This window comes from Salmo trutta, chromosome 40 (assembly GCF_901001165.1).
Source record: "Salmo trutta chromosome 40, fSalTru1.1, whole genome shotgun sequence".
Classification (NCBI taxonomy): Eukaryota; Metazoa; Chordata; class Actinopteri; order Salmoniformes; family Salmonidae; genus Salmo; species Salmo trutta.
Genome location: NC_042996.1, coordinates 8563407 through 8579990, shown reverse-complemented (window position 1 = coordinate 8579990; position 16584 = coordinate 8563407). Strand labels below are relative to the sequence as shown.

The 16584-nt window shown below is 40.9% G+C and overlaps 1 protein-coding gene across 1 annotated transcript; it reads right to left on the bottom strand.

The window, feature by feature from the left end:
- Nucleotides 1–131: 131 nt before the first annotated feature.
- Nucleotides 132–11718, bottom strand: LOC115180497 (transmembrane 7 superfamily member 3). Its single transcript, XM_029742638.1, has 12 exons — nucleotides 11413–11718; nucleotides 9439–9593; nucleotides 8171–8321; nucleotides 7570–7690; nucleotides 6136–6307; nucleotides 5820–5997; nucleotides 5188–5274; nucleotides 4666–4746; nucleotides 3395–3547; nucleotides 3153–3250; nucleotides 2814–2976; nucleotides 132–2474 (listed from the first exon to the last, which is right to left on the bottom strand). Exons 1-12 carry the CDS (start codon nucleotides 11483–11485, stop codon nucleotides 2221–2223), a joined length of 1686 nt encoding a protein of 561 aa, XP_029598498.1. The 5' UTR covers nucleotides 11486–11718; the 3' UTR covers nucleotides 132–2220.
- Between the last annotated feature and the right edge of the window lie 4866 nt (nucleotides 11719–16584).

The following is a 16584-nucleotide window of genomic DNA, read 5'->3' as shown; positions in this document are numbered from 1 at the left end:
TGGAAACAGGACTCGTTTGAATGCACAACTTACTGTACGTAGACTAAATTGGACTTAATGGTTGCACCATGATACATCACAGCTTAACTGATGACACATTTTGGGAACAGAGGAGCAGAGAAACGAACAAGTGATTTTTAGGAAAAACAATTTATTAAATAATTTCTCACAAAACAGAAACACAGACAAACAGCCCATTTTAAAACATGACAAGGTAAGTACCTAAGAGCTGTAGTGAAAAATACTGAAAGGCAACCTTAACCTTTAAGAAAGCTTCATTAGTAATCTTAGTGCATAGAAGCATTTCCTAGTGAGGCATTTCAACAGTATGGCTATAACTTTACAATGTCGGCCTCACACCCCTGTGTGATTTGGTTTGGAAACTCTGAGAAACTCAGTCTTTCACCCTTGACACTAATACTAATCTGAATCCTGTCAGGTGATAATCATAAAATATCAATACATTCTCTATCAAATTTTAATTCAACATCCTGTCGTGTGCAAATGGCGAGGATTTACAAAATCAGTGGTGGGATATTAGACTGCATCTGAGGATACCTTGTTTTCCACAAGAGGAAAAATAATCTCTTAAATTATCCACTTAATCAAGCTTCAATATTACTGAACATTTGGAGGAAAAACTGACATTGGTCATGGAATGCATTAATAAACCATGTCATGTGACTCTGCAGGCAAACTCCTGTACACATTAATGCCTCTAGCCAGCTTTTCATACCAAAGCACATACTGGGTGGGTAATGAGAGAGAAAGAACCGAAAGAAAAGTCCCAGAAGACACATATTGGACTCCCTTAAAATCAGTGTTAACCCTCGGTTCATTTAGCAGTGGTGGCCCACTGCTGCAATAAATTGCCGAGGCGTGCTTTTAAAGGGATAGTCATTGGCTCAAATGATTGGAGGTCTATGGGAACAGCTGGCAGGACATTGTGCTTACAATACTAGCAATGCACCCACCCAGCTACCACTGCTAAAAAAAAGTCATAGGGGAAACACCAAAAATGCTTTACCAAACGAAAGCTGGCAATAGAGAACATAAACAGCAGGCCCACTTTAATGAAGCATTAGGCCACCTGACAGAGCAATGGCTGTGGCACTTGTCGTTTGCTCTTCCTGCTACTGCTTAACACTTCAGGAAATACTGAAGGGCTTGGCTATATCACCATTTCCTATAAACATCAGTGCTCAGGATACAGCTAAACCTACCACTTGTGGTTTATGATTTTAGAGTGCTATCAAACATGTCCATGAAATCAAGAGAGGATACATTTTAGGCTGCAAGTTCCCACCCATACCACTAATAGTGTTTGATTCAACAACTATGTTTAACAAAAAGGGTCCCCAAAACACATGCATATTTCAATATAACAGCTCTCATATTCCTTAAAAATTGAATTATTCATATGTGTAAAAAGCAAAGAAAAAAGGAGTGGCCTCTAAATACACAGTTTTACAAAACATGGTGTAAAAGTAACAGTTTGCATATGAAAATGTTGACAAAACATTAAAAACAATTTACAGCCATTGGAGCCAAAATGGGCATACCCAGAACTCCCTGACAGTGGTTTCATACCCATTAAAACTGGGGGGACATATGCCCTCCAATTTCATTGAGTGGTATTAAGATAAAGTATACTTACTTTTACACTAAAATGAATACCTACCTACCTACCAAATGTTGCTGTCAAAGCCACCTCAAAATGACTGGCTGCATGATGCGTCTCAATCTTACTGTTCCAAATTGTTTCTTGTGCTATTCAGTGGTATTAAAACACATATGTTGCCCATACCGGTATGCTGTAACCCTAGTTGTTTAAAGGCACTGTGATGTACTAGGAGAGATGGTGCCTAACTATTTTGGCACAATATTAAGTGGCAGCGGTAACAGCTTCCTCAGTACCCTTTAAGAAAATGCAGCCAAATACCACAAGACTGAGGAAGTGAAACAAATCATGCTAAAAAATAATGCTTTGAAAATTCTGTATGCACTTTGTGGCAAAGTTCCTCCCCGAGCATATATAAATAATACCTTAATGAACTGTTACCATCAATGGAATCAAAACTTCCATAATCTGGAATAGAAAGACTCCAAACACAATGGTGCTTCCCCGTAGATAGAGAGCCCATGCCCCATAGCACCCTCCTAGTGGGGTGAATCTGTCTACCTGGCTGGGTAAAATGGGTCTAAGTTGAGTGGGTGGGTTTAAAGGAGGAGGGGTGTGCGCTCGCCAGCGGACTCTCTCCTGCCAGTCAGCTGTCGGGCACGGGCGAGGAGACGGGAAGGGAGTGAGGACGTGTGGTGGCTTGGGTCCAGAACGTTGGTCTTGCGGCGCTCCCGCTCTTGCAGCCACATGAGGTAAGGGCTGGGGGGGAAGAAGGACCGTGTGCGTTCCCGGTAGAGCTGTAGCACGATACCAGACACACCCAGAACCACCCACACTGTGATCATGATGAAATCTGGAATACCAAGAGGACAAAAATATGTTAGGTTGAAAGGTCAAAATCAGGTGCACAACATATGGCCTGCCTCCATGAGAGCGCGTTTCAGCACCCCTGTCCGGGTTCTTTTTCCCCGTCGCCATGTCACACTCTCCCCAGGCCTGGAAGTCATACTTGCATTCACCTACAGAGAGATGGTTACAACAGACATACATGTACAATACAAAACACACATTTTACAGGATTGTTACAGACATACCTACTGTTTATACACTACCGTTCAAAAGCTTGGGGTCACTTAGAAATTGTAGCCTGCAGGTTAAATAAAAGAAAACTCTCTGAAGTGATTTTACTCACCAATGTCCTGGAAAGGCACATCAGTAAAGGCCTTGCTGAAGTTGTCGTTGAGGAAGCGTTTGAGAATGTTAAGGGTGATGTAGGATAGGCTGGTATAGATGTAAGCATTCACAGCCAGCACCACAGCATAGGCTCCAGCTACACCACACGTAGTGATGTTACCCTGCAGACAGACAACACCCACACAGCAATATTACCCAGAGGCTCCATTTCCACATTTGTCCTCCCAAATCTTTGAAAGTTCTAAGCCCTTCTTGAGTTTAAAGTGGGAGGGGACTATGGCGTTGAATTGGACAGCCACTGTAAAGAACGTGCAGAAGGGTAGGGATCAGGGCCTACCTCTCTTGGCCAGCGGACAAAGAAGAGCGGTACCGCCACCACGATGCAGCTGAACGTCACCCAGAACACCACATTCGAACGGAACACCTGTATGTCACCTGAGGAAGTGATGAGATTTTTTTTACAACGTTGTTACAATACTTTCTGTGTCATACAACATTCATCTGATTGAGCATTATCCTGCTTGAACTAGTAAATCAAATAAATTATAATCTGATGTAGGTATTTTTTGGTTCTTTTACCGACAGGCGTGAAGAAGACAATGGAGGAGATGAGGAACCCCAGCATGAGACCGACGGCGACGACACAGGACATAACTGAGCCGAAGCGCCACCAGCTCATCACCAGGATAACTCCCCCCACTACGCCAATCACTGCTGTCAGCGTCAGGCGGACTGCAGGGAGAAAACACAGACACTTCTGTCAGGGTCAGACGGAGAGGGAGTTGGACAAATATCTTTATTTTTCATAGAGCTATAGAAGAATGAGAACCTGAGCTTCTGGCAGGTGGTCCAACTCAGACTGACCCCAAATAAATGAAAGCAAATCCAGGAATTTCTCCATCAATTCTAAACTCAACTGCTCTACAGATAATTTAAAGAAGGTTCATCTGTCTTTACACTAAACCATGTGCTCTTCAGCATGATGGAACCCGTGCGCCAACTTAATTACTGGAACATGTGCTTTTACAGTGAGATGTTTGTTCTATGCAGAAATGTGTTGTTTCAAACTGAACTGTGTGTTGTGCACTGGGGAAGTTTCCCATTGCATCCTGGATGAGTTCTGGCACCCATCCATCAGCTCCACCACTGACCAAATCACATTAGTGTGTAATTCTGAATTCATACGCTCCCCTCCATCCTCTATGACAACACTGACATCACCTAGCATATGGGGAGCACGAACACCCATGCAAGCCATTCTAGGTTTCTCCAAATCAACATACACAAACTGTAACATAAGCGTAAAATGCATACGTGACATATTTTGCTAGGCCTTTTAGATGGCATGTGGGGCACATGTCCCATATCATCACTTATCTCCATACTGTAACAACTGTACTGACTTAGCACTGGCTAATCTGATTGCATTTCCCAGTTAAGGAGACCAACAGGAGTTTCTTTCATCTGAGCTGACCTGATTGAATCACAGAAAAACTCTATGCTTTCAGGAGGCACCGACTGGAGCTTCCAAATGAAAATAGGATCATTTTGGGGGAAAATCATATTCATATGGCATGACTATCTAATTTGCATTTATGAGAGACCTGTGATGATTAATGCAATTTGTCTGGCCCCAAAGCCAGTTTGTATGGCTAATTTCATTCCAAAATACTGTATGCTTTGGAGACTAATTAAAAACTAGAGGGAGTAGAGAGAACTGAACAAGCATATGACCAAATAAACTGAAGCCAATGTTTACTATAGAAAAAACAACATAATTAAAATCCTTATCAACCTGTCTGACAAGGTCAACAATCTTCTTATGTTCATTTGAAATCACTTAAACTTACTGTCATAGTCCAGTTTTGTAGTTCTTGTGATCAGGACAAAAAAAAGAAATGCTGCAAAACCAAAGCCCATACAGAAAAGCTCTAAGAGGGAGGAAGATGGAGAGGGGAACAAGGGAGGAAAGTTTAATACGGGAGAGCAACACAGTAAACACTCCTCTATTTTCTAGCATGACATCTAGGACTGGTTTCCCAGACCCAGATTAAACCTGCTACTGGACTAAAAACATGACCAGCGAAGAGTATTTATTATTTTTCTTTCACATTATTTTTGCATATTATGTGGGAGCAACAGTTTACAACAAGACCTTTAACCTCCAGCCCATATTTTCATTAGCTGGCTGGCATGAACTTTAAATGAGAGTTGGACTTTCACAAACCATAAATAACCGGGATACAGCTAGTTGGGAGTGGCTATTTATTACTGGTGTTCTATAGGGAGGGAAAGCCCTCGACTTCCCAGACTTATCTTCCAGTGATGTAGTGGAACACTTGGTAAGTCAACACTTGTTTCCCCCTACTCACCACATTTGAAAAAGCGGTGCCCAAAGAAGCACACGAAGAGGCCAGCTAAACCAGCGATGGTGAAGAAGATCCTTGTGGATATCTTCCCTAGAAGAAAAGAAAGTACATCAGCCTTTAGTCATTCTGTCTTTCCCCATAGTTGGTCTAACTTGTTGCTGGTCTAACAAGAGCAGCAGACCCTGTGTCAACTGTTTGTCTTCTTTCTCCTGCTCTGAAATTGCTTATTGCTCCATTACAGTTTGTTACTGTTGACGAGAGTTGACATATGGGTTCATAAGTCAGTTGCTAATGAAAATAGAGGCTGAAATCAGCTGACAACATATTCCCAGGGGACTGGTGTTGATCTTCCCTGGTCTTAAATGCATGCTGTCCTTCAAGGTGCATTCCATAGGATTTCCACGGAAATAGCCCTCAAGGTCTCAGCCAGAACGATTGCAGTACAGTAAACGTCTTCTGTGTAGAATGACACTATGCTCTCGTTCCACTCAACAACAAGTCTCATTGAATAAGGCCCTGGGAATTCAGACAGGAATACTCAGATATCTTTGGAAATGTCTGCATTATAGACATATATTGACTGACGTTTCCCTGCAAAAAGACCCTTTTGGCCCAGTGCTGGTTGTCCCACTTACCCAGAGTGTCACAGCCATCCAGGGTGGAGGAGAAGCTGCAGGCATAGGTATGGACAGGGATATACGAGGAAGAGGTGTTAAGCACTGGGTCTTTGACTATGACAGAGTAGATGACACCCTGGCCCGGGATGGAGCTAAACACTACCTCTGTCTTGTCATTGGATGATAGTGTCATGATCTACAGGGAGAAAAAAAGGAGAAAAGCTCAGCATACCATTACACCACAACCAGCAAGTTTACAGTCTACAATCCCAATCCCAATCTGTATTTTTATACATGTCCATTTTGCACTACATTCACACTGTTATCAACTCACCCTTTTCCCATGCTCTCTCATGGTCTGCACATTGGCCACACTCTGGATGCTGGTGATGAGGCTCTGCTCTGATAGGTCGCTCTCAGGCAGGAAGTACTGGTAGATGTCGTACCTCAGGCGCCAGCGAGTGTTTTCACCTACTTCAGTGTCACAGGCAGGCGGATTGGAGCCCCTGAGGAGGTTCCAACAGAGGTCAGTTCAGAATGGATTCTAAAAGTTTGCTTTAAAGTACAAATGCCCATTTGGGGAAACAATGCCACTGTTCGCCCCAGTGCCTTTGTTATTGTTTTGTTGATGACAACAGAGAAGAGTCAGTCTGGCAGCGTGGTAAAAAAAAATTGCACTGCATATTTGGCTGTTCTATCACTGCGTGTGCAGTGATGTCAGATGAGGAAAACTGTGGTTGTTTACAGTAACTTCTTTGTTGTTGTAATATCCTAAACGGACATGGCACTTTCACCTATTAAGGATTCTAGCTTTAAAACAGAAATAATTTTTTTAATAACAATTTTTCAACATATATTTTTCACAATGAAATAAGATGGCTCAGAAGGGCTGTTACAAATAATAATAAACACAGCAATATGAAAATGCAACAGAAAGGGCCGTAGTCTCTTTCTTTAAAAAAATATATAATTTAGAGACTACGCAAAAGAAGTGTCCCCATCACTTTTGTCTCATTCAACAACAACAAAAATGTTGTGCCACAGACCCCCCCAGACCTCCCTGGTCTTTTGCTTTTTGAATCACTGCTTTTCAAAATATCAGTTTATTTTTGTTGCAGGTAAATTTAGATACAGTTCAGTCTACAGACCACAGGCCAATGTAACATTTTAACAGGAAGATTGTGCGTGTTTGTTTCCGCTCTGCAGTCTGCTTGGCCCTGACAGAAAAGCGTGTGTGTTTCCGCTCTGCGGTCCGTGGTAATGCGAGCCAGCACTTCCCATAGCCTGGTCACCAGATCTGTTTGGGCTGTCTTGCCAACTCTTATGATAATTATCGCACCATAGCCAGATTAATAGCAACAAAGTATTTTCTTTATTTACATAAGAAGATATCAATGATTTCCCTATCCAAAAATTCAGAAGAGGTTGGGTTCCAATCACTGTACCTCACCACTTGTGGGTAAATCTCTTTTCTCTACTAAAGCACATTCCTAGCCAGAGCCCTGACATTAAGAAATGTCTTACTCTGCTTCCACCACAACTTAAGCCACACAAATGAAGGAAAACACATAATGCACTCATAAGATTGCATTGTCTTTCAGTAACAGGACTATTTCTTTGGCTAATTGTTGGCTTTTCACCAGGGTTAACTTTAAAACATATAATCAAAAACATATGCAGAGAGTGCCCTGCCTCACATTTGTTTGCAGTGAGACAGAAGTGGTTAAATCCAAGATGCTTATATATAAACCCTCTAGTGTGTTGTTACCTTGAATATCCAATATTTGCAGGTGCAAAGCGGATAGTAGTCTCAAAAAGGTTATAGTGGAGATAGACATTTGGGTCAATGTCCAGGTCAAACTCCAGATTACAAGATCCAGGGACTGGGTCTGCAGAGAGAGAGAAAACACGTAATTAAAACCAGCCAATCAAAAGTCACTGTTTTTTCTTGAAGTCCATTGACAGTGCAGTAATAGACTGTTGAGAGTTTGTACCATTGGTCTATGCAGATGGCCTACTGGTGACTGTGGAGAAGTTGTAGAGTGCAGATTACTCTACACAGATACAATCAGTTTGGTGGATGGCAAAACAGCTTTGAAATTTGTCCTCAGTCGACTATTTGTTTTGGGGTTTGTTTGAAACGGGCTCCACATCTACTAGAACCTCTTGCTATTGTTATGACATGGTATATGGAGTGGTTAAAATAATGGTGGATTGAGGGTGAGTAGTGAGAGGTAAAATATCCTGGAATGCTAACAGTGATGTAAGGCAACATACTGCAGCCCCTTGACAGATAGTGGGAGGCCACCTAAAACTGTAGAGGAATTGGTGGATTATTTTGGGAAGTGGAGATGGAAGGGCATACATACCAGAGCTGGTGTAGGGGAGGATGACCCCAGTCCCGGCCACAGAGTCCCCATCAGGGGCCAGCAGGAACCAGGAAAGCTTGGTCTGACCGGGGATCAGGGGTGAGAGAAGGCCTGAGTCCACCGCTGTTAGAGAGAGACCCAGCCCTGGCATCTGCCCAAAGTAGTCAACCAGACAACCAGAAAATCACTCAAATAGTCAGTCAACAACACAGCCCTAATCCATCCAAATCAGTCACCAAACCAAAGCCTGAAATCCCATGAAGACCTGTGTTCTAAAGTCAATCTTTAGTTGATTTCAATGCACTGATTTGCCTGAAAGTTTCAGTTGCTCTCAATTTTCTACGTATCCGGCAAATAATGTCTCCATTGTGAGTAACTCTAACGTAGTAGTTACCATACTACCACCATGTTATTACTGCTTTATTCAGTGCTGTAATGTAAAGTACTACTGAAATGTGCACAAACGCCTGGCTGACCACCTCTTCTCACCTAGCTGTAGGCTATACCTGCCAGATGGTTTTGATAGTGGAGAAAGAATGACTTGTAGTGATATTCACTTCCAGACGACACTCATTAACTGTCTATGCTGTGTTTGGTACATTTTCCCCTTAACAGTTGGGGACTGTTTTCATTGTTGACTTCACTACAGTCAGAGCATGTTAACTGCTTTAGCCTATTCTCACCATGAGTTAGGACTACTTTGAGTTAGGACTACTTTGAGTTAGGACTACTTTGAGTTAGGACTACTTTGAGTTAGGACTACTTTGAGTTAGTTCAAAGCGTTTTCAGTAGTAAGAGGGAAAGGCGTTCAACGTTTTCCGTCAGCACCAAAGAGCTTGTGACCAGCGTAACACATGACCACAGCTCTACTCAGTCAGAGTGTCTGCAAATCTCACAAGACTCTGTCGCAAGTGGGTTACTAGAAACGGTGTGTGTGATAGGGTGATTGGCGACTGTTTCTTCACCCAACCCTTAGGATCTCTGGGACCAAGGCCAGGATTGGTCAACCCATCTTACCCTTGCCTCATGCCCCATCTTCCTCCCATGATGAGCAACCAGTCTGGTTCCACATCATCTGACTTCCCTCCACAAGTCAGTGGACCGATCAGCGCCAATCGTGTGTGTGTGTGTGTGTGTGTGTGTTTGTTTGTACGTGTTTGTTAGGTTAATAGGTCATATTGAATGACTGAACACTGACCTGAATTAGACTATAACATAAATCTATTTTACCTTGAGCATGTGTGTTTGTGTGTGAGCCAGTGTCTTACCCTGGTGTAGGACAGCGTAGCATTGCTGTACTGTGTGTGGAACTGGAGGGTGATAAAGGCCACTTCAGGGGGGATTCTGGAGACCACTGCCTGCACTGTCTCGTTCGCATTCACATTCACGTTCTGAAAGGTGTTGAACAGGAAAACCACCCGATCTGAGAGAGGAAATATATGTTACAGCATTATCCTCCCAGGCTATCCACAACCTGTTACTAGGTTCATTTATATACAGTGGGGTTCCGAAATGATTGACACTGTTGATAAAGATGAGGCAAAATTACTGTATAAAATCAAAAATTCAAGAACTGAGCTACAGTATATTCTACACTCAACAAATTTGGAAATTACATCATTTTATACGAATACAATTGCTCAGAGAAAGAGATTAACTAGTAATAATTTTTTCCCCAAAAATGTAGGGGTAAAAAATATTGACACCGCTGTTTTCAATACCTCACCTTACAAGGCTAACAGCACTGAGCCTTTTTCTAAAATATTTTATGAGTTGGTTCACACCCGTAAGTGTGAATGTCTTTCCAGTTCTGCTATTCTGATTTACGTTGACGTCCCACTGACAAATCTCGCACAGGGTGCTGTGACTATGTGGTTACCCCTGTGGTTGTGACAACATCATCCAGGATGTGAGCCTATCGTAAGTACATCTGAGAATGACACCTTCAATCCACAACATATACCAAAAACAAGGCAGGCCAGATCCTCACACAACACAACCATTGCATTGTAACTGTTGTGACACTGCTTAGCTAATGTCCAAATAGGCAACTGGATGTTCTCACTGCTTGTGTATTACACATGGCTTTTTTCACTTTCTACTCTCTTGCTCCCCTTCCGTTGTGCAGCCTTCTGTCTACTTTTCTGGCCTCTCTGTCTGTCCATACCTCCTGAATTGTCACCTGTCTTTCTCGCCGGTCTCTTGTCTCTCTCATTTGAATCGTCCAACACATAAGATGGTTTGTCAGGTTACAAGGGTAATTTGCGTATGCGTATACTGTATTCTCATCGTGACCGATACCAAGGTTAGACTGAAAAAGAAGCATTACCGTTCTTTTCCTTTCGTTTAACATGTGATGTGGGGGGAAAACTTAAACAGCTAATTCCTAATGCCTGCTGCTTTCACAAGCATTACATGTCAATGGCATCCAACCTGTTCACTCGGGCCAATCCCAAGATGCCTCACTAGCAACCATTTCACTTGCAGTGTAATTAGCCCTACACTTCAATTATATGTAGTTGTAAAGGAATTAGATTCCATGAGAGAAATATCTATTTTTGAATGCTGTGTATACTGGCATGGCAAGAGTGGGTGTATACAATCAGCATTTTATCCTGTTTAGTGTAGCGTTTACATAGCCTTTACAACCTGGGTATGAAATTGAGGGCAAGATAAAACTGTTTTTACCATGAACAATAATAGCCTACTTTGAAATGCCAGACGAATTCCACATAACTATTTTACTGTTGAAGACATATTGAATACTGTTCTGCTTCCCCTTTTCAAGCAACTAGTACAACTGTCTTCACCTCATCATAACCCAAACAATAAGGATGTTTTACTCCATTGTTTGTTTTTGTTGATAATTGAGTCTTTGTAAACAAACAATGCCATTTCAAAATACAACTAGTTAACGTTAGTTCATGTCATGGACTATCAGCCCGTGCATCCATAGTTTCATCTATGAATTTGAGAGTGGTTCAGATTTCTCCAGCCTCAACGTGAAGACTAACTGCAACAATAGGTAACATCTCCCAACTTAGGAATGGTTTAACAATTCATTAAGTTAGTGGAGTTGATATCTCTGATTCAAAGAAGGCGTATATATCTTCTTCATATAAAACAATAAGACGCTTGCTAGAGTATGATTGGCTTTTAGCTATCAACCTTGATGTAATCTAAAAGTTATACAAGTTAATCAAATGGCAATTTTATTTTAAAAGATTAAAAGCACGACTTACTTTCCATTTGTGCTACAACTCCATCACAGACCAAGACATATAAAAATATGTACATTAGCCAGGAGGACGGCATTTTCTTCAGGCCCACGTTCCTACTTCCTAGTCTGCTACATTCACTTGCAACACATTTGGTGAGATATTCAATAAAGGCTTTCCTGCGACAGGCCAGTGCAACACAGCGTGGCTACAAATTCGTTTTCATTGCTGTTGTTGCTTCCGCGGAACAACTCCAACCACGTCCGGCCGCTCAAACGTACTACGAATGTCAACTGCTACAAGCCACTTCCTTTCTCCAGGAGACGTCAAAACAAACTGGGCAGGTCCCAGTCCCAGTCCCAGTCCCCAGTCCTAGTGTGCGTTCCAGAGCGCATAGATTGTAACCTCGCACTGATTTTAAATTTAATTAAATCACTGAACAAAACAGCAACTGGGTGATTATAATGAAACCAGTTTTAAACATATTTGTGGCAAATTCAGTTACAAAACCATGATGCATCTGCAAAAATCAACTAACTTTATCATTCTAAGGACTAAGATGTATAGCTTTTGGCAAAGTGTATATTTTAAATCCATTTTTAATTTTCGAAAGAATTTTGTACATTTTCATTCCAAATTCTCATTACCTGAAATGCATCCAGACTAAATTCTCGGGTCCAAAATTGTATACAATTTTACTTTAGAAAAACCAATCTTATTTGAATAAAACACAAAATATGTTGCTGTAGTTTGTCCATAAATCAAAAATGTAATACAAGTTGACGTTTACATTAAACTATCATATTTCGTTTTTTTAACCTATGATGAATAATTCAGAGGAGTAGCTGAGGTTAAATTAATTGATTCATTCAAATGCCTTCAGAATGAGGTTCTTATTCTCAATCACCCACTTTACCTCACTTGACCTTCTCATTACCAAACCGCTAAAACACTCAAATTGGAAAAGTCTGACATCATTTTATAATTATTTTATAATTTAATTTATTTTCAGTGTTATGTTTAACTCAGGTTTTTTCATTTGGCGAGAAATGTGAACAAAATATTAGAAATGTATTGGTTTATTACTTTTTTGGACTGTTACGATAATGAGAATTTTGTGGAAATTTTGGTAAAATGCACAATATCTTATAAAAAAACATAATAATAATTATGAAACAGATAGAGTGCCCTCGGAAAGTATTCGCACCCCTTGACTTTTTCCACATTTGGTTGTATTGCAGCCTGAATTTAAAATTGATTAAATTGAGATTTTTTGGGGGTCTCTGGCCTACACACAAAACCCCATAACTTCAAAGTGGAATGATATTTGAACGGTAGTGTATATACAGTTGAAGTCGGAAGTTTACATACACTTAGGTTGAAGTCATTCAAACTTGTTTTCAACCACTCCGAGAAACCACCATAAAAAAGCCAGACTACTGTTTGCAACTGCACATGGGGACAAAGATCGTACTTTTTGGAGAAATGTCCTCTGGTCTGATGAAACAAAAATAGAACTGTTTAGCCATAATGACCATCGTTATGTTTGGAGGAAAAAGGGGAGGCTTGCAACCCGAAGAACACCATCCCAACCGTGAAGCACAGGGGTGGCTGAAATCATGTTGTGGGGGTGCTTTGCTGCAGGAGGGACTGGTGCACTTCACAAAATAGATAGCATCATGAGGTAGGAAAATTATGTGGATATATTGAAGCAACATCTCAAGACATCAGTCAGGAAGTTAAAGCTTGAATTGGATTAGCTTGATTGGCACTTCTTACGTACCATATGGTCAAGTTGCTCCCACAACAGCTCAATAGGGTTGAGATCTGGTGACTGTGCTGGCCACTCCATTATAGACAGAATACCAGCTGACTGCTTCTTCCCTAAATAGTTCTTGCATAGTTTGGAGCTGTGCTTTGGGTCATTGTCCTGTTGTAGGAGGAAATTAAGTCCAATTAAGCGCCATCCACAGGGTATGGCATGGCGTTGCAAAATGGAGTGATAGCCTTCCTTCTTCAAGATCCATTTACCTTGTACAAATCTCCCACTTTACCACCACCAAAGCACCCCCAGACCATCACATTGCCTCCACCATGCTTGACAGATGGCGTCAAGCACTCCTCCAGCTTCTATTTTTTTTTCTGCATCTCAAGAATGTTCACCTCAACACCTCAAACTTAGATTCATCCGTCCATCACACTTTTTTCCAATCTTCCTCTGTCCAGTGTCTGTGTTCTTTTGCCCATCTTAATCTTTTCTTTTTATTGGCCAGTCTGAGATATGGCTTTTTCTTTACAACTTTACCTAGAAGGCCAGCATCCCAGAGTCGCCTCTTCACTGTTGACGTTGAGACTGGTGTTTTGTGGGTACTATTTAATGAAGCTGCCAGTTGAGGACTTGTGAGGCGTCTGTTTCTCAAACTAGACACTCTAATGTAATTCTAATGTACTTGTTCTCTTGCTTTATTTGTGCACCGGGGTCGCCCAATCCTCTTTCTATTCTGGTTAGAGCCAGTTGTACACAGCATTGTACGAGATCTTCAGTTTCTTGGCAATTTCTCACATGGAATAGCCTTAATTTCTCAAAACAAGAATAGACTGATGAGTTTCAGAAGAAAGTTCTTTGTTTCTGGCCATTTTGAGCCTGTAATCGAACCCACAAATGCTGATGCTCCAGATACTCAACTAGTCTAAAGAAGGCCAGTTTTATTGCTTCTTTAATCAGAACAACAGTTTTCAGATGTGCTAACATAATTGCAAAAGGGTTTTCTAATGATCAATTAGCCTTTTAAAATCATAAACTTGGATTAGCTAACACAACGTGCCATTGGAACACAGGAGTGATGATTGCTGATAATAGGCCTCTGTACGCCTATGTAGATATTCCATAAAAAATCTGGCATTTCCAGCTACAATAGTTATTTACAACATTAACAATGTCTACACTGTATTTCTGATCAATTCGATGTTATTTTAATGGACAAAAAAAATGCTTTTCTTTCAAAAACACAGATATTTCTAAGTGACCCCAAACTTTTGAACGGTAGTGTATATATATATTTTTAACAAATTAATTACAATTGAAAAGCTGAAATGTCTTAAGTCAAATAGTATTCAACCCCTTTGTTATGGCAAGCCTAAATAAGTTCAGGAGTAAAAATGTGCTTAACAAGTCACATAATAAGTTGCATGGACTCATTCTGTGCGCAATAATAGTGTTTAACATGATATTTGAAGGTAAGGTAATACTTTTTTAATTCAGGCTGTAAAACAATAAAATGTGGAATAAGTCAAGGGGTATGAATACTTTCAGAAGGCACTGTACACTGCGTGCACAATTGTTAGGCAAATTGTATTCCTCGGGATTCATTTTATTGTTGAACAAACACAATGCTCTCAGTCAATCCAAAATGTTATTGAACCTCAAACCTGAATGTTTAACAAAGGAAAAGTGAGTTTTGTCTTTCTCAGGGAAATATATAAGTGTGCAGAATTATTAGGCAACTAAATTACAAAAATTATTTCTCTCAACTCACTTGTTGATTCTCAATTTTTAGAGTAAGTGTAACAGATAAGTAACACAAAATGACAATTATATAACATTTTTGGCCTTTCAAAAATATTCAGTGACCAATATAGCCACCCTTATTTTCAAGAACTGCCATGAGCCTTCCATCCATGGAGTCTGTTAGTTTCCTGATCTGTTCACGATCAATTTTCGCTGAAGCAGCAACCACAGCCTCCCAAATGCTGTTCAAAGTGGTGTATCGTCTTCCCTTACTGTAAATCTCACGTTTGAGAAGGGCCCACAAGTTCTCAATAGGATTTAAGTCAGGTGAGGAAGGGGGCCAGGTCGTTATTCAGGCATCTTTGAGGCCCTTGCTGGCTAGCCAGCAAGGGCCTGCATGTGATGGAGCATTGTCCTGCATAAAGATCATGGCCTTCTAGAATGCTGAGGACTTCTTCCTGTACCACTGTTTGACGAAAGAATCTTCCAGAAACTGGCAGTAGGTTCGGAAGTTGAGTTTCAGTCCATCTTCAACCCGAAAAGGTCCAACTACCTCATCCTCAATGATAGCAGCCCATACCAGTACCCCTCCTTCACCTTGCTGGCACCTGACTTAAAGTGGTGCCCTGTGTCCATTACTGATCCAGCCATGGGACCATCCATTTGGTCCATCAAGAGTCACTTTCATTTCATCTGTCCATAAAACCTTTGAAAAATCTGTCTTTAGGTATTTCTTTGCCCAATCTTGACGCTTCAACTTGTGAATCTTATTCAGTGGTGGTCTTGTTTCAGTCTTCTTGACCTTGGCCATGTCTCTGAGCTCTTGACACCTTGTGCTTCTGAACACTCCAGGTAGGTTGCAGTTCTGGAATACGGTGGCACTGGAGGATAATGGGTTCCTGGTAGTTTGACGTTTAATTCTTTTCAAGTCTTTTGCAGTTAATTTGCGCCTTTTCTTCCCCATGCGTTTTTTTGCGCCCTAGTTGACTATTCGCAACAAAACGTTTGATTGTCCGGTGGCCACACCTCAATAGTTAAGCTATTTAAAGAGTGTTGCATCCGTCTGAAAGGCATTTTACATTTTTGGCTTTTCAGTGTCAGTTAAATCTGTTTTTTGGCCCATTTTACCTGAGGTAATGAGGCTGCCTAATAATTATGCACACCTTGATATAAGGTGTTATTCACTTTCGCCACACCTTCCCTCATTACACAAATACATATCACCTGAAAATGATTCAATCCAATAAGCATTCAAGTTTATATGGTTTGGAGTTCGAAAATGTAAATAGCAATAATGATAAGATCAGAATATTCACTTGCCTAATAATTGTGCACACAGTGTAAGTACATATCCTAACCTCAGTGATCCAAGTGGAAATTTAGCGGAAAATGACCCTTGAAAATATTGGGGTCAAATGTGACCCATCTACAGTTTATGGGGAAAATAAGTAAAAGTATTTGTGTAAAATATTACTTTGTGCAATATGTTTGAATTCTTGGAGTATGATAAATATGAATTTGTATTTAAAACATTTCTGTCTCAATTTTAGTCCTATTTCACCTCCAATTCAAGCCACCAGGAGGCATGAGTGTAACGCATATAGAACCTTACAATTGGGAGTTTAAATGCTGGAGTTGAGGCACAGGCATTTTGGCATTGATTGCCCTGTAAATTTGTTTCAGTTGGG

What these genes read in the sequence shown, in the direction of transcription:
- LOC115180497 (XM_029742638.1), bottom strand. Translation starts at nt 11,485, where the DNA reads ATGCCGTCCTCCTGGCTAATGTACATATTTTTATATGTCTTGGTCTGT. An exon ending in GCAAATATTGGATATTCAAG is followed by an intron (nt 6,308 to 7,569) that starts GTAACAACACAC and finishes GAACCTCCTCAG; the next exon opens with GGGCTCCAATCCGCCTGCCT. An exon ending in TGAGAGAGCATGGGAAAAGG is followed by an intron (nt 5,998 to 6,135) that starts GTGAGTTGATAA and finishes TTCTCCCTGTAG; the next exon opens with ATCATGACACTATCATCCAA.